This window comes from Sinocyclocheilus rhinocerous, unplaced genomic scaffold (genome assembly GCF_001515625.1).
Source record: "Sinocyclocheilus rhinocerous isolate Xijiao unplaced genomic scaffold, SAMN03320098_v1.1 scaffold429, whole genome shotgun sequence".
Classification (NCBI taxonomy): domain Eukaryota; kingdom Metazoa; phylum Chordata; class Actinopteri; order Cypriniformes; family Cyprinidae; genus Sinocyclocheilus; species Sinocyclocheilus rhinocerous.
The window spans coordinates 572,447-594,096 of NW_015665829.1; the positions used below are offsets into that span (position 1 = coordinate 572,447).

Consider the following 21,650-nt stretch of genomic DNA (forward strand, 5'->3'; position numbering starts at 1 on the left):
GTTGGGCGTTTTAACATGGGGGGGGGGGGCTCTACGGGAATGACTCCCTTTTGGAGCCAGTCTCTAGCGGCCAGTCGATGAATTGCAGTTTAAGTCACTTCCGTGTTGGTTTCAAGAGAGAGACCGGGAGGTTGCCACTTGCTCAACGCCCACACTGGTTGTCTGATTGAGGACACGCAACATGAACAAGCGCAACTGACATTGTAAGGCAACAAACCTTGCACTGTAAACTGGTGAGTTGATTTATCTGCGTTTTATGCCTGTGGTCATAAAGCTTTTTAGATGGATGCCGAGGCTTTTTAGGTTCGGTAGAATACTAGAATCTGTGATTTCTGACCCAGTTCGTTTGCTCGCTTGACTGCAGTATGCTCTGCTTTCTACAAACTTGCAGCCCGGTCTGTTGATGTATTATTGGGTAAACTGGCAGTGGGCGGAATCACACAGACCAAAACAAAAACAGACATTCCGACACGGAATTCACATTTTCAAAGTAGAATAACTGGCTGTAGTATTGTTTTTCAGAAAAACAAGTATGTGAACCTAGCATGTTTCCTGAATATCTGCTAATGTGTTATGGTGTTTTTATGTTTTAGTACAGTCAAAAAAAATTACACACAACACCTTTAAGAGATGTCGTTATTAAAAATATAAGGAATTTTTAAATGCATTTACAATGCAGGTATAAACACTGTTGCTGCAGCAAAAGTTTGAGGAGGAAGCAGAAAGAAAATATCTGACTATGCAAATGAATCGACTGAATTTAATAATTTATATGCTTTAACAAAGAGCTCAAAAGAAAACACATAAGTTTAGTAATTTTAAAAGCTTTATATATTAGATAGACATCAAAACCTCCATGTCCACTCCTGCAAAGATTACTCCCTTCCCACCGCGACACTTTGAAGTGTATAACTCATACAATATGAATATAATAAATAATTAGCAGCTAAAGATTAGCAGCAATTTTGTTTCTAAAATTATTTCACCGTAAACTGCTTTAATTTGAAGCAAGAGACACAGGGGGCGTGACTTTATTGCATCAGATATTTGTCACTTTGCTCACAGCTGATTGGTCCAGTTTGGGTTTGCGGTCTCTAACCCAGAATAAAACCTGCTCCGGAGCTACCATGGCGATGAAACTCAATCAAAACCAACCCACCTTCTTGAGGCCGGAAACTCAAGAGTTTGCTCAAACTAAACGCAAACTTACCTGGGTAAAAGCCGAAGCCGGCTTTGTGCAACAGGCCTCAGTGCATCTATAGAACCTGAAACTTTCCTGCGCCCCCCTTCTGGATTGATCGCCTATGACTGACTGTATTCATTGTCGGACAGCATGAACTAAACCGCGGTTCGGAACGAATACATGTATCATTACACCCCTTATATACACATGTTTAAGTAGTTTAAGAGTGAAGACTATTACATCATTCGCAGTGATTTATGGGAATAGATGATGGGTGCTAAAAGTGCTCTTTTGGCTCAATTTGCTTGTTTATATTCTCTGATTGGTGCAGATTCTCTGCAGAATCATGGGTAATGTAGTTTTCACTGGGAATTCTGCTTTTAAACAATTATCAAAAAAAAAAAAAATTGAAATAATACTGGCTGATGGCACATACCATCGATTAACAACCTCTGCTCTCAGCAGCTCTGTCTTTACGGGTTTATAAGGTTTCATTAAAAATAATTTCCCCTGTAGAGAAAATGAATGGCCTATTTTTACTTCAGAAACCTGACTTTCACACATTGTTTGTGTTGCTCCCAGTGAAGTGTGCACTTCCAGACAGGAGCCGCAATGACTTATTTTGAGGCTCTCGTCCAATGAACATCAGTTTTTTTTGCTCAAAACAAATGATGAAATCAAAGAATATTGTTAGTACTTCCATGGCACATATCCAAAAACCGTGGTCTTGACTTAATGTGTGAAAACATTTGTACATGATTACTTTGGTAATACATTTTATTAATACATTTTATGTTCTTACTAATTTGCAGCATCAGAATGTGTGGTATATGGGCCTTGTTTGGTAGTGATGAGTGCCTTGCTGTTCAGTGCACTAATGCCATGAAAATCGCTCATCGCGGTCCAGACGCTTTCCGCTTTGAGAATGTCAACGGTTTCACCAACTGCTGCTTCGGGTTTCACCGCCTCGCTATCGTGGACCAGCTGTATGGCATGCAGCCTCTGCGAGTCAAGAAGTTCCCTTATCTTTGGTTATGTTACAACGGAGAGATCTACAACCACATCAGGGTAGGTAGCTGAATGTTTTTGATGTTTTAGCACCATTTTTCATTCTGATTATATCCATTCATAAACGTTTCTTCCACTTATGTGCCTGATATCCAGTGCTTGGTAGATTTCTTACAAAATGTAGCCCATTGCTGAACGCAAATTACATGATGAAAATTGTAGTAATGTAATCTGTTACATTTTTTAGGTAATGTACTCTGAGTACTTTTTGATTACTTTTACATTACTTTTGACCTAACTCATTTATTACATTGATTTGAATAGATATATATTGTGCCATACTGATATAAAATGCAAAGAGAAAAAAAGAATTGAATCTTAAAACTGTTAAAGTAAAAAAAATAGCAGTCAACATAAAGCAATTACTAAAAAAGATTAAATAATTTTTTTATTTATGCTGTGTGGCCTTGCACTTTTCCGTATAATTACAGCCGCCTGAGTGGCAAGTCTATGTGTGCAATTGCACAAATCTTGAAGACTTTCTGAACATAAATAAGAAATAGGCCATTTTAGAAAGGAAAATTTAAAAGACGGATGAATCTATGAATAATTTCCTGACAGTTTAAAGGCACAATATGTAATATTTTTTATTAAAATATCCAAAAACCACTAGAACAGTGTTATATATTTTGCTGACTTGTGTACTTGCATTATCCCAAATGTTTCGAAGAATGTTTAAATCCAGAGAAATAAGCAATTTTAACTAGTGACACGGAGCGTGTCCATAGTGTCATTGTGTCGCCTGGATGCGCCCTCTAGCGGCGAAAATTACATATTGTGCCTTTAAGTAATCATATAACCAAAAGTAACTTTATTCCGATTATTTAAAAAATGTAATAAAATTGAATTACAAGTATTTCATTTTTGAAACCTGAAGTAATCCAGATTACATATAATCAATTACTGCCCAGCACTGCTGATATCTGATATGTTTTATATCCCTTCATGGTTTAACGTAACATTTGTTGACCAATGTTATCTTTATAGCTGAAGAATCAGTTTGAGTTTGAGTATCAGACTAAAGTCGACGGCGAGATCCTTCTGCACCTGTACGATCGCTTTGGAATCAAGAAGATGGCCTCCATGCTCGATGGCGTATTCGCCTTCATCTTGTTGGACACGGCTAACAGGAAGGTTTTCATAGGCAGGGACACGTACGGCGTGAGACCGCTGTTCAGACTGCTCACCGACAACGGCTTTCTAGCTGTCTGTTCTGAGGCCAAAGGTATAATGACTCATGCAAAACTAACTGGAGTTTTTGCACACTTTGAATACCCTAAATTACAGCCTATGATTTTAACAGCATTATGTTTTAACTGATTTATTCTGAACAGGTTTGCTAGACCTCAAAACCTCCATGTCCACTCCTGCAAAGATCACTCCCTTCCCACCGGGACGCTTTGAAGTGTTTGACTTGAAGCTCACTGGAAAAGTGGAGTCTGTTCAGATGGATCGCTTCCACTGCTGCACAGAAGAACCCAAACACGCCGCCTATAACAACCTGGAGGGTCTTGGCACAGGTAGATGTCATATTCAGCATCATAAAAGTAGTTAATTCTACTTTGTTGTGTTTTAAGCACTCTGATAGCTCTGTATGACACATAGATTGGAAAAAAGAGTGGGGTGATTATCTAGTTACATTTTGTGACAAAATAAAATTGTATCCAAATTTATCTGCATGTATGGCAAATGTATATACTGTATGGCAAATCTTAACTGCCTGGTTTTATTTTGTCACAAAGTGTAACTATATCATCACCCAGCTCTTTTTATGAAGTTTGATATACAAGTAGGTCCAACTTTATTCCTCATGCATACAGTATGCTCACATAGGGCGATATACACTATATAGCAAATCTCAATTTGACTTCCCCTGAGGAAGGTTGTTAACTGCTGGACTGAATTGAATCAGGTTTTGTGAACTGAATAATCTGATTCTTGAAAAGATCCAAAAGAATGATTCATTACCATCATTGCTAATTGTCTAATGAACACACAAGGCCTTTTTCTTGATATTCAAAAACGTTGAATATTTGAATGTTGTGGTTTAAATGTTATTCAGCTTTATTTTTATCATCATCGTCATTATTATTCATATCTGTGGAGCAGATGAATGGGGAAAATGGAACCACCGTTTAATGTACCGTCAGTCTAAACTAAAGAGAATGAGTTTCTTTCTTTTCATCAGGCTTTGAACTGGAGACAGTCAAGAGCAACATTAGGATCCTGTTTGAAGATGCGGTAAAGAAACGCCTGATGGCTCACAGAAGAATCGGTTGCCTCCTCTCAGGTGTCTGTGCTCATTTAGTTCTTTGCTTTGATTTAGTGGGTTAGTTACTCTGATTAATTTTCTTACGTTCATCCCGTCCATGATGGTTTTATTTCCAGGTGGTCTCGATTCAAGTCTGGTTGCTGCTACACTTGTGAAACTGGCCAAAGAAGAGCAGCTCCCGTATCCCATTCAGACGTTTTCCATCGGTGCAGAAGACAGTCCAGATGTTGCTGCTGCTCGCAAGGTCAGTCACACTGAACGTGTAGCATTTTGAATGCACTTTAATGTTCGATGGCCTGAACGTCAGAAGCATGTTTCGTGAGTATAGGAAACGTTAAAGCATTAGAGACACAATCCAAGGTATTTTTGTGTGTGATTAGATCTTGGATTTAAACAATTACCTAAAATATTATTAACTTACCGTGAAAGTAGCACATTTTAAACTCATCAAATGTGAAAAAAACAGTTTTTATACATATTTAGTATAAAAATATTTAGAAATGATTTTCAATCCAGTTAGGTAAAAAATATATAGTTTTTTATTTGAACAGATTTTGTTTATCAGAAACATTGTGTCCCACATTTTGTATGCAACCTCCATTACAACATTCCTCAAAATTGTGACATTTAAAGATGTGAAATTTATTTGGTGGTTTTCAGCATGACAGGAAGACAATTATTCCCTTTTTTAAAATATATATACACAAAGTGGATTCATCAAGCTTAAACTTCAACCTAAAGTTATTGTTAAAAAAAAAAATTCTGAGGCCAAAGGTATAATGACTCATGCAAAACTAACTGGAGTTTTTGCACACTTTGAATACCCTAAATTACAGCCTATGATTTTAACAGCATTATGTTTTAACTGATTTATTCTGAACAGGTTTGCTAGACCTCAAAACCTCCATGTCCACTCCTGCAAAGATCACTCCCTTCCCACCGGGACGCTTTGAAGTGTTTGACTTGAAGCTCACTGGAAAAGTGGAGTCTGTTCAGATGGATCGCTTCCACTGCTGCACAGAAGAACCCAAACACGCCGCCTATAACAACCTGGAGGGTCTTGGCACAGGTAGATGTCATATTCAGCATCATAAAAGTAGTTAATTCTACTTTGTTGTGTTTTAAGCACTCTGATAGCTCTGTATGACACATAGATTGGAAAAAAGAGTGGGGTGATTATCTAGTTACATTTTGTGACAAAATAAAATTGTATCCAAATTTATCTGCATGTATGGCAAATGTATATACTGTATGGCAAATCTTAACTGCCTGGTTTTATTTTGTCACAAAGTGTAACTATATCATCACCCAGCTCTTTTTATGAAGTTTGATATACAAGTAGGTCCAACTTTATTCCTCATGCATACAGTATGCTCACATAGGGCGATATACACTATATAGCAAATCTCAATTTGACTTCCCCTGAGGAAGGTTGTTAACTGCTGGACTGAATTGAATCAGGTTTTGTGAACTGAATAATCTGATTCTTGAAAAGATCCAAAAGAAGGATTAATTACCATCATTGCTAATTGTCTAATGAACACACAAGGCCTTTTTCTGATATTCAAAAACGTTGAATATTTGAATGTTGTGGTTTAAATGTTATTCAGCTTTATTTTTATCATCATCGTCATTATTATTCATATCTGTGGAGCAGATGAATGGGGAAAATGGAACCACCGTTTAATGTACCGTCAGTCTAAACTAAAGAGAATGAGTTTCTTTCTTTTCATCAGGCTTTGAACTGGAGACAGTCAAGAGCAACATTAGGATCCTGTTTGAAGATGCGGTAAAGAAACGCCTGATGGCTCACAGAAGAATCGGTTGCCTCCTCTCAGGTGTCTGTGCTCATTTAGTTCTTTGCTTTGATTTAGTGGGTTAGTTACTCTGATTAATTTTCTTACGTTCATCCCGTCCATGATGGTTTTATTTCCAGGTGGTCTCGATTCAAGTCTGGTTGCTGCTACACTTGTGAAACTGGCCAAAGAAGAGCAGCTCCCGTATCCCATTCAGACGTTTTCCATCGGTGCAGAAGACAGTCCAGATGTTGCTGCTGCTCGCAAGGTCAGTCACACTGAACGTGTAGCATTTTGAATGCACTTTAATGTTCGATGGCCTGAACGTCAGAAGCATGTTTCGTGAGTATAGGAAACGTTAAAGCATTAGAGACACAATCCAAGGTATTTTTGTGTGTGATTAGATCTTGGATTTAAACAATTACCTAAAATATTATTAACTTACCGTGAAAGTAGCACATTTTAAACTCATCAAATGCTGTATCAACCAATAATGATCAAAAGCAGTTGCATACGATTTTGAACTGATTTTCAATCCAGTTAAATAAAAATATTTTTAATTAACAGATTTTATCTGTCAGAAACATATTTCATTGTGTCCCACATTTTGTATGCAACCACCATTACAAAAACTGTAACATTCCTTAAAATTGTGACATTGAAGATGTGAGACTTATTTGGCTGTTTTCAGCATGACAGGAAGATGATTAATCTCATCACATTTTGTGTGTTTTTTTTTTACACAAACTGGATTCATCAAGCTCAACCTAAAGCCTAAAGTTATTGTAAAAAAAGAAAATGATCAAGTAAATTTAATTAATGAGAAATATAAGTTTATCCAAAACTGTTCAAAATGTCTATTACATTGTCAATTAAACGTTAATGTTTATTGATAGAAACTTACAAAATTACGCACATCAGGGTTTTAAACTGTTTACTATTTGTACAAAGCTGTTACAATTTTTGTAATTGTAAATTGTTTTTAAATAGCTCAAATAATAATTAGTGTGTCCTTCTGAGGTTGATGATCAACCTTTTTAAAAGGTTGACCATTAGAGAAAGATATATAAAATATTTGTGTGACAGGTGGCAGCCCACATTGGCAGTGAACACCATGAGGTTAACTTCACACCTGAGGAGGGGATCCGTGCGCTGGAGGACGTCATCATTCACTTGGAGAGTTATGACAGTACTACTCTGCGTGCTTCTGTCGGTGAGTACACAAGTTCATCAAACTAAATGGGGAAAAAAATTCTACTAATACATTTAAATAGTTAGATGATCAGTTCCTTCATTTAATCAGTTTCTTCTCTGAAACACAAAATGTGAAGTTTATTTCTCCTTTGCGTCTCCGCATAACTAGCATGGCACACTGTGGTGGAATTTTTAGTAAAGTATTAATTTCTCTTTAACATTTGCAAAGTGTCGATGAAACTATCCTTTTGTCATTGTGCCCATAGACCTAAGCTGGTTGGCTTTAGGGTTTAGTTAACTACCATTCCTCTGCTCTACTCATGTGACCACATGAATTCTCTGGATTAGAGATAATGGGGGTCTGAAACTTGCATCATCAGCATTATACTGCTTATAAAGTTAGTTAGGTTCAGCACAAGGCAATCTCCCATCTGTTTTCTCTGCTCACTTCTCTTGGTGTTCTTTCCCTTCGTTTGTGTAAAAAGGTTGATTCTAACTTCTTGAAAAAGCAAATTCATTTATATTTGGCAAGGAAAAAGTACCTAAATTAATGACACACCCATGGGCATAGAATACACGGGGACGTGTGTGTCCCCACTTTTAATAACACGTACATTTGTCCCCAACACTTTTTCAGGCAAGTGTGTTCACATAGAGGATTACAAGGGACGGTGTGAATAAATCTAGATTTAAATTCAAAGAGTCAGGATAGTTTGTGCGTGACCTGATGTTTTTTTTGTATACAGATTGAGGCAATGTGATCACATAAACTGTAAAAAAGATGGACGACGCACCTTCCCTCTATTCCATTGTAAAAAAGTGAAGCCACCAATGTCCCAATATGGCGCTGACATCTTGCGCTGATTCGGGTCCCGAGTCGCAGTAGTGAGCTAAGTGGAGCCGGGCTATCAAGGTCCCACCCACACTCACGCAGAGTCAATCACAGACATATTAATATATTGTATATACTATCAGTTGCCAATCATGACGTCACACACCGTTTTTATAGCATCAAATAACAAACTAAAACCAAACTTCATTAAAAAACGAACACTTGAACTTTCATCAGAGTCATAAAAGCTACATAAAATGACAAAAACCATCTTTGGAAAAAATTTATTTGAAGTGTAATTTAATTCTTTAGTTTGTCTTAGGTCCCATTAGATTACATGGAGAGTGTGGAGTTTATGACCTATACTGGGTCCAGCCACCTGGGGACGAACAAAATGTTTTGGCTTCACTTTTGAGGACTTTTGCGGCACACTTGTGTGATTATTACAGAGCGCTAAACACTCTCATGCAGTGTCTGTTTCATTCACACTTGACGCCGGAGGGTGCTCTCGCACAGAAAATCCAAGACGGACTCATAGAAGTAATAACTTACAACGTGCCAGGAAATCCCTAATATGGACAAAAGCATCCAGCAATGGCCGTTTAAGCTGAATAAAAAGCAAAAATGTTTGGACTGATGAAACGTGAAGACGTTAAAAACACAATTGTGACAATATATGGTTTATGTGTGTTTTTCAAGTTATCTCCAGGTAAAAAATAAAGTATATGAATAATGCAGTACTAATTGATATTGCATTAATTACAGTATAGAAACTATTCTGCCTTTCTCTGTGATAAAAATGGTAAACAAAGTGTTTGTAGTATGAACAAATAAAATTGTCATTAGGAATATATCAGAAAAATATTATAGAATACAAATGATTGGTTATTGTCCAGCAGTGAATTTGAAGCACCTCTCTTCAACAAGCTGCTGGATTTGTGATAGCCACTAGATAGTAGTAGTGTTTTTTACCACTAGATGGCAGTAGTGTCCCCCCCCCAAAAAAAAAAAAGGCTGTTCAGTGATCTCTGTGTTTTTCTGCAGGCATGTACCTGATATCAAAGTACATCCGTGAGAAGACTGACAGCGTTGTGATTTTCTCAGGTGAAGGTTCGGATGAGCTGACACAAGGGTACATCTACTTTCATAAGGTACATGTTATTGTATGATCAACTTAAGTATATTTACAGTAGTACTTAAGTGTGAACTGAATTTGATGTTTTTGGACAGTTCATTGCATGTTATTTATAATTAAATGAAAATGTATTATAGATTCATTTTATGTTAAATGCAATTAGCTGCACTTTAGAGTGTTTTTGTGGGGTGGGGGTGGGGGGTTGACCCACTTAAGTAGGACTTAAGTACATCTTTATATGTAATTTTGTAATTACTTCTGTTGTCATTGAAATAGATGCTTGTCAGTACATTTTAACTATGTATACTAAAATATATTTTAATGTATTTTCTTTTGAAACTTGTAATTACACATTTGTTATGATGTAGGTGCTTTCTGGTGCAATTAAAATATTAATTTGTTAATGTAATAGGTAAATGTAAATATCGATATACTCAAATAACAGAATAAAACTTCAAGTACTTTGTGCTTTAATATGATCAACACATCAAAATAAGTGTACTTATTACATAGCATGACAGAAGATTATTAAAACAATAATTTTAAATGTACTTTAACACTTAATTTGTTCATTCATTCATTATTACAGTGCAGTTTTTACTTGAATGTTATGAAACTAGTAATTAAAGTGAACTCTCTTTAAGTACTTAAATGACCTTTTATTTAATTAATATTACTGTATTAGCCATGAGTTAGTGTTTATTTTTATTAGTTTTTTTAATATACTTTGAAGTTTGATCAAAATAATTGTGCTTAACTGTATTGATTGTGCACATCAAATCTTAAGTGTTCAAATAATTTGTGTTCAGTATGTTAGTCTTTACTGTCATGTATTGTTGCTGTATTTTGTGACTGTTGAGCTTTCAGCTGAATGTTAGTTTTCTTTTGAATCAGGCGCCATCACCTAAAGCAGCTGCAGAGGACAGTGTGCGTCTGCTGAAAGAGCTTTATCTGTTTGACGTGCTGAGAGCGGACAGAACCACAGCTGCACATGGGTTAGACTACATGTCCCTTCTCTTCTCTTTCCACAGAAAATTGGTGATTGGTCATTTTTCACAGTATTTGTCACTGCAAAATTATTTATTTATTTATTTATGTATTTATTGTCTTCATTAGACTGGAGTTGAGAGTGCCTTTCCTGGACCATAGGTTCACCGCATACTACCTCTCTCTGCCTGAAGAGATGAGAGTGCCTAAGGTGGGTTCCCTTTCAGTCAGTCACGTTCAACATTACGTCGACACTGACATCAGGGGTCTCACTTGGGAGCCCCAATCACCTCTGAGCATTACGAGAAACAACCAATGTCAATTGGCGAGTGGAATTTGCATGCCAAGCCACTCCCTGTACATATGGGTATATAAGATGGCGGCGTGCATCCACTCATTCAGATTTTTGCCTCGGAGCCGAATGATTTGTGAGCACTTTCTTTCAAAAGAATTTTTACGAAGAAATGAAGAAGCCTTCACTCTGCAGTAGATTCTAACCAGCTTTATACAGTGCATTCAGCAGTGTGTGCCACAAGCATGCTGAGACAGCTTTGGTGGATGGTTCATGCCCGCACTGCGAGCACATGTCCATGGCTATGCTGTGGTTGTGGCTCTAATTCATTATGAGGCTTCCCTCAAGCTCTACCTAGTCCGGTTCCTCTGGTCATAAAGATCTCGAGGCCGCGTTGGTTAGGGACAAGGGAGACCTGAGGATTACGGTCAGGAATGCTCTGCTGGGCCAGCCCCCACGAAAGTCCTGCTCCTCACAGCGTAGCACCGTCAAGCTCACGGATGATGACGCCGGTTGGTCCGTGGTGGACCCAGTGTCTCATTCGGGGCTCCTGAAGAGGATAATATGTCTTTCGCAGCATCAGAGAAGGGGCTATAGTCGTCTGATGCTGAAGTCTCTGCTGAGCAGTCCCCAGCTCTTCCCTCCTCACTACCTTCGATGGTGGGGTGGCCAAGGGGTACGTCAACGTTCCCCAGGTGTAGCGTGCGGTTGTGGTGCACCTGTGCCCGCAAAACGCCGCCACCTGGAGGAACCATCCGCGCCTTCTGTCCAAAGCCTGTAAGCTGTCGTCAGCCCTGGCTGCCAAGGCTTACAGTGCTGCGGGCCAGGCCGCCTCTGCCCTGCATGCCATGACCATCCTGCAAGTACACCAGGCTAAGGAGCTTAAAAACTAAGGTCATGTCACCGTCCCTCAGGCAGGTGATCTCTACCATGGTGGTTCAGGAGCACCATCTCTGGCTAAACCTGTATGAACCTTTTCAGCAACACTGTTGAGGACTTTGCCCAGCAGTTCTCGGCAGTTCAGAAGCATATTTCCTCGGTAGGACACTCCGTTTGCCAAACTGCTGAGGTCTGGGTTTTCGTCTGCCCGTCGCAGAGGGCACCCCCTGCGGGGTCAACATCTGCTCCGCCCCAACTGGAATCCAAGAAGGAGACTCCTCAACAGGGGCGTCGAGATTTCAGAGGCGTCGAGCCAGAAGACCACAAAGCGTCCCTGAGATGGGCAACCCAGAGATGGAAGGGGTTGCTCTTTTGGGGTCACTAACGTCTGGGCCCCCACCCCCGGGGGAGCCTGGCTAGCACTCCCCCAACCCGTCTCGCTGGCTCATTCGGACGATTCAACTCGGCTGTGCGATTCAGTTCGCCAGGCACCCTCCCAGGTTCAGGGGCATCCTGTTTACGTTTGTGACCGACAGGGATGCCCCTGTCCTGCATGCAGAGATTGCAGTCCTCCTGGCAAAGGATGCAATAGAGCCTGTCTGTCCATCTGAGATGAAATTGGGATTTTACAGTCCTTATTTCATTGTACCTAAGAAGAGTGGTAGGTTACGACTTATCCGGATCTGCAGGACTTGAATCGGTCCCTTCACTGGCTTCCGTTCAAGACGTTGACGCAGAAGCACATTCTTTCATGCATTATACACCAGGATTGGTTTGCAGAGATCGACCTGAAAGACTTTCACGTCTCAATTCTACCTTGACACAGACCATTTCTTCGATTTGCTTTTGAGCGTCAGGTCGAATCAGTACAAGGTCCTCCCCTTCAGGCTGTCCCCGTCTTCCCACATCTTTACAGAAGTTGCGGAGGGTGCCCTGTTCCCACTTCGGGAGAAGGGCATCCGAGTCCTCAACTATCTCTGTTTTGTGAGCACAGGGATATGGTGCTTCAGCATCCCAGCCAGCTGGGGCTTTGGGTCAACTGGGAAAACAGCAAGCTCTTCCCTGTGCAGAGCATCTTTTTTCTCCGTATGGAGCTGGACTCTGTCAACATGACAGCACGTCTCACGAACGAGCGTGCTCAGTCGGTGCTGAACTGCCTGAATTCGTTCAGGGGGAAAACAGTTTTGGGCTCCTGGACGGAGTGGCACATCAATTGCTTCGAGTTTCTGGCAGTACTGCTTGCAATTCTCCTGTTTCGTCCGTTGCTGCAAGACAAGCATGTGCTCATCCACACGAACAACACTGCAACGTTTCCGTACATCAACCATCAGGGTGGGGTACCCTCCCATTGCATGTCGCAACTCGCCCGCCATCTCCTCCTCTGGGGTCAGATGCGGCTCAAATTTGGGGAGCTCAATCGTGCAGCCGATGTGCTCTCAGGACTGCTTACCCTTCCGGGAGAATGGAGACTACATCCCTAGGCGGTCCAGCTGATTTGGAGTCGATTCGGGGAAGGCCAGGTGGCCATGTTCACTACCCAGGAATCCTCCCACTGCCAGCTGTTCTACTCCCTCACCTCGGCACAGATGCTCTGGCGCACAGCTGGCCCTGGGGTTTACACAAGTACGCCTTCTCCCCAGTGAGCCTCCTTGCACAGACCCAGTGCAAGATCAGGGAGGACGAGGAGCAGGTCCTGTTGGTTGCACCGTATTGGCCCACCAGGACCTGGTTTTCCGATCTCACGCTCCTCGCGACAGCCCCTCTCTGGAGAATCCCCCTGAGAAGGGACCTTCTTTCTCAGGGGCAGTGCACTATTTGGCACCCATGTCCCTATCAGTGGAACCTGCATGTTTGGCTTTTGGACGGGATGTGGCAGACCTCTCTGGCCCCTCACAGGCTGTGACAGATACTATCACTCAGGCTAGGGCACCCTCTACCAGGCAGGCCTATGATCTGAAGTGAGATCTGTTCATTGACTGGTGTTCCTCTGGCCGAGAGGACCCCCAGAGATGTCTGGTCAGCATTGTGCTTTCCTTCCAGCAAGAAAAGTTGAAGCAGAGGCTGTCCCCCTCCACTTTGAAAGTATATGTCTCTGCCATTGCGGCGCATCACAATGCAGTGGATAGAAGATCCTTGGGGAAGCACGACCTGACCGCCAGGTTCCTGAGAGACGCGAGGAGATTAAATCCTCCCAGATCGCACCTTGTTCCCTCTTGGGGTCTCTCTGTGATACCTCATGCTTTTATGGCTCATATATTATGATGTAGTGAGAATATAGAGTTCATACTCAGAAAAAAGCACTTCAGTTTTATTCAGTGGCCCAAACTGAGCAAAATATGCAGTTTGGTGCAGTTGCTTTTATTATATGGCCATAAAAATAAGATGAAATTCTGATATATATAAATGTAAATGTAAATGTAGAGTTTAATTATATTTAATTATAATGTAAATGTAAATCTAATGAGATCATTAGAATAGTATAAAAGACTATTTGCATAAAATCATATAAATATCAGTTGTCACTATGATATTATCTGTGAGATAATATTTAAATGCTTAGTTTTACGATCAAAGCACTGTAGTTTTTATTGTGGTGGAAAAACATATAGTGCAATGCATTGCAATGATGATAAATCAAAGATGAATAAATAAATGTTCCTCAGAAGCCTGATAGATCATATTTGATACTCACATCTTAACATGATTTTTCTAAAAAAAATAAAATAAAAAAAAGATTTTAAGTTGCTTCAGTCCAGTAAGTGTTCATCTTGAAATAATAAAATTATGAAAGTTTTATTCTTTTAGTTTATAAAAATCATTTCAGAGTAAAAAGATATGGAATCCACAACGTGAAGTTGGATGTTTTTAAAAATATACTAAAAGGCCTTTTGCTAGCTAAAAAACAGTTGCTAGCTACATGCCTTCAGTTGACAGAAGGCATGTAGTAGATTGTGTACAACTGGTTTTGGTCATTCATATGTTAGAGGCCTTATGTGAAAAGTGTGTATCAGATATGATGCAGTAGGCTTTATACTGTAGGGATTAATATGAGCAATAGTTATGGTGTACCTTGTATTTTCGCTTTCTTTTTCAAAATTCACCTGAGTGGTTTCTGTAACCAGATTGAATAACTTGTTTGATTGAAGCAGGATGGTGTGGAGAAGCATCTCTTGAGGGAAGCATTTAAAGGTTTGAAACTCATCCCAGATGAGATTCTCTGGAGGAGGAAGGAGGCCTTCAGTGACGGTATGACATCCATGAAGAAATCCTGGTACACCAGCCTGCAGGAGCACATCGAGTCTGAGGTGCTACACTTGCACATGACACAGTGATTTTAAAGCCTCTTCCCTGTCATCTCGTCCTTTAATTTTTCTTTTCTCATTCAGGTGAATGACTCTCAGTTGGAGAAGGCCAATACGCGGTTCTCTTTCAATCCACCCACAACCAAAGAGGGCTTCTACATAAGGCAGATCTTTGAGAAGCATTACCCCGACCGCTGTGTGTGGACGCCACATTACTGGATGCCCCGCTGGATCAAGGCCACTGACCCCTCGGCCAGAACCCTGTCCATTTACAAGCCAGATAAAGACCAGTTATCACATTAATCACATTAACCAGACCACATCAAGCTTCAGACCTTGCCTAGACCATACATTCACTACTGCATACATACGTGCCAGTTCAAACATTACCATAATATATTTTTTTGCCTCACCTTTCTCTGTTCAGTTTACTAAAGTATTTTTTTTTAGGTTGGTTTGTTTAGTCTTCCCTAAAGAGAATTGAGTATCTTCAGCTCATGCAATATATTTCAAAAGATAAATGGAGGCCTCCATTATACTCATATATTCTTATTTTTTTCTTCTTCTTCTTTTTATGGAGCTTAAATGTATAACTAAACAAACCAAAACAAGTCAATTTGTGTAGTTTGTAGGTTATAGGAATCCCTTAAAAAATGGCACAGTAACCATTGTTTCTTCTAAAATAGTTTTGTTACTTTAGTAAAACTATGATAACTTAATATTAATTAAACAAAAGAAATTCAAGTCAAAGGTACAGAAAGCTTCTTACACTTACATATTAATTTCTCATTTTACATTAATAACAAGTAATTTGTTGTAATTTTAAGTAACACTACCATTCAAAGGTTGGGTTTTTTTAAATGTTTTTGAAAAAAGTCTCTTGTTCACCAAGGCTGCATTTATTTGATCAAAAATACAGTAAAAACAGTAATATTGTGAAATAGTATTACAATTTAAACGGCTTATTTTAATATATTTTAAAATGTAAAATGTTCCTGTGATGTAAAGCTGAAGCATCATTACTCCAGTCTTCAGTGTCACATGATCCTTCAGAAATCATTCAAATACGCTGATTCATATATTTTTTTTAGAGTCTTTGACGAGTAGATTGTTCAAAAGAACAGCATTTATTTGAAATGTGAAAAGTAACAATGTTAAAGTCGTTACTGTGTTTATTTAAAAAAGAAAATAATCTTATTGACCCCAAACTTATAAACGGTTGTGTATATGTATTTTTGGGTCCAGTAATGAATTTAAGTTTCTATGTTTTTGTAATATTCTGGACTGGAAACTGAAATGTTGTAGGGTCAAACTTTGCTGTCCATGAACTACTATCACTGTGTTCTTGAGCTATGCACTTTCCCAGGTTCCTTCAGTGGGATTGCCACTTTAATGACTGTATTTTTGTTACAAAATGAATTGATTTTATTATTTTTTACACTTAATATTTGTATTTTCTTTGGTGCACCATCACTTTAAAGTGGCTTAAAGAATGAAATATGAATTACAGTAAAGATAGTATGTAGCTTGAATGGTTAAAGAAACTAACTTCCCATACTTAACGGTTTAAGATGTTTTCAGTTCATTTGGGTTTAATGTGCAACAAATGCTGAAGCTATTGCATTAAAAGATCTGGTCATGGTATTGATAAAGCCTTTCGTCAAAACAGCAGTCGTGATGTGTGTTTTATTCATTAATTTCGATAAGCCTGCTTCGAAAGGATACTTGTTGCTGGTTGCAATACTCCTAATGGCCTGTAGGTGGCGTGAGTGCATCACTGTGAGAGCGCCATACACCACTCATTCAACGATACGACAAGGAATTAAAAGTTCCACCAATAAAGAAAATATTTTTAATATCAAGCTACAATCACACAGAGATATCAAGATAGCAAAACCTTTGCTCGTAGCAGTGACAGGACATCACACCTGGACTGGCGCTATTATACAACATCTTCAGTCATGGTGAAAACACTATGAGGCACTATGTATTGACACTGTCAGCACAAATCTCTGAGTACCTTAGAAAGGACACCACTTTGCTTTAATGCTCCACAACACCAGGAGAGATGTTGTGACAGAAACACGTTTGATCGCCGTATTAAAACGTCTGATCCTTTCTAAATGACGTAAATAAACTGACACAGGTGCGACTCGGCCATATTACCACAATGTAAAATAAGATTTGTTTTTTATTTCTGACCTGAATAAAAAATAAAAATCAATGAATATCACAGAATGAAATTATCCTTTAGGAAGCGGATGTGACGATGATCCATTTTATCGGTTAACGCCTTTTGTCGTAGATCTGTACTGTTCCCCATTCATACGATTCTGTGAAGAGAGAAGGTCAGTATTACAAACAGATCATAACTTAATGTTTTAAATCACTACTACTTTTTTATCATTATTATTATATTAATTAATCCACTAAACCTAAAAGAGAGCTTTTGGAGTTCCTACCTGGCTCCTCTTGGCTTCTTTTACCCATCAGTCCCACAAAAGAATTGATTTTATGCCCTAGAAGACAATAAAGGGAAAAATATTATGTTAAAATATTATAGATAGATAGATGTCATACTGTTGAAGTCTAGAGTGCGGTTGAATTGATTTTGTCTTTACAATTGTTTTTATTTTACTGTGAAAATTTTGACCTTGAGAATGTGAGTTTTTGCAGTAAGAAGGATCGTGTGCCTCTATAGCTCTTAAGATTATATATTTAATAAGCTGTGAATGTGTGACTGAGCCTGTGAAAAACCTGCAAAGATCAAGTTGTAAAACAAAATTGTTTTTCTTTGTGAGGAAAAAACTGAACATGTCTATGTAATTGTATATGTAAATCTCTCTTGAAGAGTATCATTGCTTTTATGCAATTATAAGTGTTTAGCAAATATATGCATTGTATGCAGTAGTGTTCTTGTGGAGATCGCTTACTTTTTCGTGCAATCTGGGCATTTGCTGTGGGGGTGAAAGAATGAAAGAGATGTAAGTTATAGGTCAAAAGCATTTTTATATTCTGCTGCGTTCTAGGTAAAACTTCTCAAAATCTGAATATTTATAACATGCATAAGTTGCAAATTAGGTGAGATATAGGAGTGTGGTCTTACTAGAGGACCGTTTGCCCATCAGACCAATGAACTGATGAGGTCGGGGTTTCCTCGTCATGCGTCTTAGTATCTCTCTGAAGGGATCCGCCTGAAGCCACTCATCCTACAAAAGATTATTTGATTATTGAATGTCAGACCCCCAGCAGACAGATGCCACTCACTGTAGAAGTACTTTTTGATACAAACAGTATTTTATAACTCTCCAATTCATCCCAATACAGAATTCACAAAATTTCATGATTTTTCAACACAGTTTTTGAGCACAGAAATACTCTACAAGGTACAGCATTGGCAAAGATGCGGTTTATGGACACAAAGAGCATGAAAGACAAAGTGCTTGGCTGTCTTCCAATCCGCAATGTCAAATGGGAAACGTGCGCTCCATTCAAACAAGCAGGAAGAGCATTGACTAATTCAGCACTGGACAGCGACCTGTGGGTATTGTGCTGGAGCCCTGACTAATTACCCAGTGAATCTAATTAAAACATCATCCATGTTGCGCATATTACATGATACTATAATTAGTACTGTTACTGCTATATGGTATTCCCCATATTTTATTTATTTATTTATTATTTATTTTATTTTTTTAATGGTCGATTACTAAATTATTGCATTTGGTCATCCTCAATACTAAATAGGTGGTTATATCCTACCAAATCGATAATAACGATGTACAATTATATGCACAATCACTTAATAACTATATAATGTTGATCATAAGTATTACACAGTAATTAATTAGTAATTACAATGTAATTTGCACACTTTTTTTGTCATTTGTTACTTTTCTATTATAAACTCTATGAAGCTGAGATATAATAATAAAAAGTAGCATAATTAAATAGAATTAACGTTATATGAAATAGCCTATAACTAACATTATCACAATAATATATATATATATATATATATATACACACACACGATTATGAATATATACTACATATAGTCAATGTAATGAGACTACTTGATAAAAAAATATATGCACTTTTTTGTCATTTGTTACTTTTCTATTATAAACTCTATGCAGCTGAGATATAATAATAAAAAGTAGCATAATTAAATATAATTAACTTTATATGAAATAGCCTATAACTAACATTATCACTATATATATATATATATATATATATATATATATACACACACACATACACGATTATGAATATATACTAAATATAGTCAATGTAATGAGACTACTTGATAAAAATATGCATTTTTAAATTGTATTTTATTTTGGCATATGTATAACGAAAGGTCCTGAAAAACAGCCCTAAAACTATAAAAATTACTCAAAACTAACTAAAATGTGTTCAAATAGATTTGGTCTGAAAGGCATGTTTAGATAATAGTAAAAGAAGAAATTCTCACCTGTATCTGATTGCTGCCTGTCCAGTAATCAAGGTCTTCTTTTGGACCCAATTCTTCTCCAAAAACTTGGCACAAAACAAAAAAAATCACTACAGAAGGTAAAAGAAATTTCATGTTGCACCCAGTAACTTTCCTTTTCTTTCCCCAAAGCACTTTAAAGCATAAAACGCAAGTTAAGCGTTCGAGTATGTTGTACGGTGTTCTGTCAGCTGTGCGTGGACAGTTTCCTCCACATATAATACAGTTCTTCACTGCGTCTTCCGTGACAGGACTGACTCGCGCTCGCGGCTTTATAGCAAAGCAACAGGGAGGCGACAGGTTCCTTCCGACGCTTAAAATCGATAAAACAAATACATGTATTAGTCAGGTTGCTTTAAAAGGCACAATGACGAATAGCACTCCTCTTTAATATTTTGCTCACATTGCCAGAGGAAGTAAAGTTGAAATGGTCGTTAATTGGGCAGTCCGTGACTTTATGGGCGTGCGCTGATCAGTATGCAGACTAGACTGCAGACAGCTGACGTTATGATTGGCTAATTCGACGCAGGTTTTACGAAGTTCCGTCTACAAGCGAGCAAACCTGAATGCAGATGAGTCGTTTGAGTCAAAGTGAGGTGAGCAACTCCAGAAAGGTCTCGGAAATATACATATGAGAGGAATTTATCAAGAGCCATGGGAGATCCAGTATATTTTGGGATCTCCACATCAATGTCACTTGTTTTAAAACATTACCTTGTAGAAAAAAATGAAGCTTTCTTCTTAAAAGTAGGCTACCCACTTTTTGTCTGTCCTGGACTCTTTTGAAATAAAAAAAAAAATGCTCTTGATTTTACATTCTGAGTTCCTCAGATGATCTAAACCCACCCAAAAATGAACTTTAAAAACGTTCTTCTTTGGCATGAGGCTATAAAACCCCTTTTGGTTTCAATCAGGACCTTTATTTTTAAGAGTAGGCTTGTGTTTCGCAATCCCACAAATCCCACAAAGCTTGTGTGCCATTTTTAAACCATTGAGTCTCTAATGGAGGCAGTGTAGTCAGGGTTAAATTCGTGTTTTTGATGAAAAGCAGGGAGAGGACACTCGGAGGTGGATGACCCACGGAGGAAGTGGAGACACGGCAGATTTCCATGAGAAAGGACTCTTGTCTCCACACACAGAGAGACTATACAGCCCAAACGGCACTTCATACCTCGAGTGCCTTTATCAGCGACAATGATGTCTCTTTATTTAATCATGTGTTAATATCGTATGCAAATGTTATTTCTTGCTAAGATTGCCTAACACAACCGAAACGACCCCAGCTGCAGCGTGAGGGCCGTGTACATTTATTGATTAATGTGGTTTTCGCACAGCGTCTTTGATTTTTATTCTTTTGCCATGGAGAAGACATAGCTGACATTTAGTCCTGCAGCTTTTTGTATGACTGATAATCCACACCACTCCAGTCCATCAGTTAACGTCTTGATGTGAAAAGCTGCGTGTTTGTAAGAAACAAACCAATCAAGGCGTTTTATCCTTAAACCATCGCTTCTGACCAAAATGCAAGTCCATAATCCATAATAACATTTCCTCCAGTGAGAAAGTCCATCTCCTATTGTCCTTTCACATCAAAATCCACCCACATATTTGTTTAGAACTCTTTTCAACTGTTTTCACTTTGTAAAAGGTGCTTGATCTGTGCATATTTCTCTCCTGATTCAGAGGGGATGAGTTTTTCACTGGAAGAAGCAGTATTATAGATAGACGACTTTTATTTTATCTGGTTTTAAGTTAAAAACATCTTAATGATGGATTTGTTTCTTACAAACACACAGCTTTTCTCCTCACAAGATGTTAACTGATGGACTGGAGTGGTGTGGATTACTTGTGGATTATTGTGATGTTTTTATCAGCTGTTTGGACTCTCATTCTGACGGCACCCATTCACTGCAGAGGATCCACTGGTGAGCAAGCTATGTAATTTCTCCAAATCTGTTCCCATGAAGAAACAAACTTACCTGAGGGTGAGTAAATATTCAGGAAATATTCATTTTTGGGTGAACTATTGCTTTAAATATGGTTTTATTCATCAAAAAATATTTTTAATAATGAACTGGATTACATTAGGTTACACTAACCGAATATGGTGTCATTTTCTGGGTCGAAACAGATAGAAAAATCTCTATCAGTTACATTTTCAATGTTTTTAGTGTACAGTATAGTATGATGGTTCTCCAGTGTTTACAGAGAA

At 38.4% G+C, this 21,650-nt stretch overlaps 2 protein-coding genes across 3 annotated transcripts in view; one reads left to right on the forward strand and one right to left on the reverse strand.

The window, feature by feature from the left end:
- The window catches only part of LOC107731557 (asparagine synthetase [glutamine-hydrolyzing]-like), a 19,864-nt gene extending 4,272 nt beyond the window's left edge, over positions 1–15,592 (forward strand). Inside the window, exons 2-12 of the mRNA XM_016542674.1 lie at positions 1,996–2,251; positions 3,239–3,476; positions 3,586–3,771; positions 4,440–4,541; positions 4,640–4,767; positions 7,406–7,532; positions 9,390–9,496; positions 10,375–10,475; positions 10,597–10,678; positions 14,788–14,943; positions 15,025–15,592. Coding sequence (XP_016398160.1) covers positions 2,003–2,251; positions 3,239–3,476; positions 3,586–3,771; positions 4,440–4,541; positions 4,640–4,767; positions 7,406–7,532; positions 9,390–9,496; positions 10,375–10,475; positions 10,597–10,678; positions 14,788–14,943; positions 15,025–15,243 — 1,695 coding nt within the window. The 5' untranslated portion in view covers positions 1,996–2,002 and the 3' untranslated portion in view covers positions 15,244–15,592. The remainder of the gene's footprint in view (positions 1–1,995; positions 2,252–3,238; positions 3,477–3,585; positions 3,772–4,439; positions 4,542–4,639; positions 4,768–7,405; positions 7,533–9,389; positions 9,497–10,374; positions 10,476–10,596; positions 10,679–14,787; positions 14,944–15,024) is intronic.
- A 1,147-nt stretch (positions 15,593–16,739) lies between these two features.
- Positions 16,740–19,897, reverse strand: LOC107731560 (protachykinin). 2 transcript variants are annotated; one of them, XM_016542677.1, is made up of 6 exons: positions 19,842–19,897; positions 19,421–19,751; positions 18,047–18,149; positions 17,874–17,897; positions 17,403–17,459; positions 16,740–17,273 (listed from the first exon to the last, which is right to left on the reverse strand). In XM_016542677.1, the coding sequence occupies exons 2-6, from the start codon at positions 19,532–19,534 to the stop codon at positions 17,227–17,229; spliced, it is 345 nt and encodes a 114-aa protein (XP_016398163.1). In that variant the 5' UTR covers positions 19,535–19,751; positions 19,842–19,897; the 3' UTR covers positions 16,740–17,226. The 2 variants fall into 2 exon arrangements, with proteins under 2 accessions (XP_016398163.1, XP_016398162.1); XM_016542676.1 differs by having other exon boundaries at positions 19,421–19,865.
- Positions 19,898–21,650: the final 1,753 nt, after the last annotated feature.

Excerpts from the sequence above, each read along its gene's own strand:
- LOC107731560 (XM_016542677.1), bottom strand. The coding sequence starts at position 19,534 with ATGAAATTTCTTTTACCTTCTGTAGTGATTTTTTTTGTTTTGTGCCAA. Across the intron at positions 18,150-19,420 it reads CAGGCAGCAATCAGATACAG|GATGAGTGGCTTCAGGCGGA; the intron begins GTGAGAATTTCT and ends AATCTTTTGTAG. Across the intron at positions 17,460-17,873 it reads TGCCCAGATTGCACGAAAAA|GGCATAAAATCAATTCTTTT; the intron begins GTAAGCGATCTC and ends ATTGTCTTCTAG.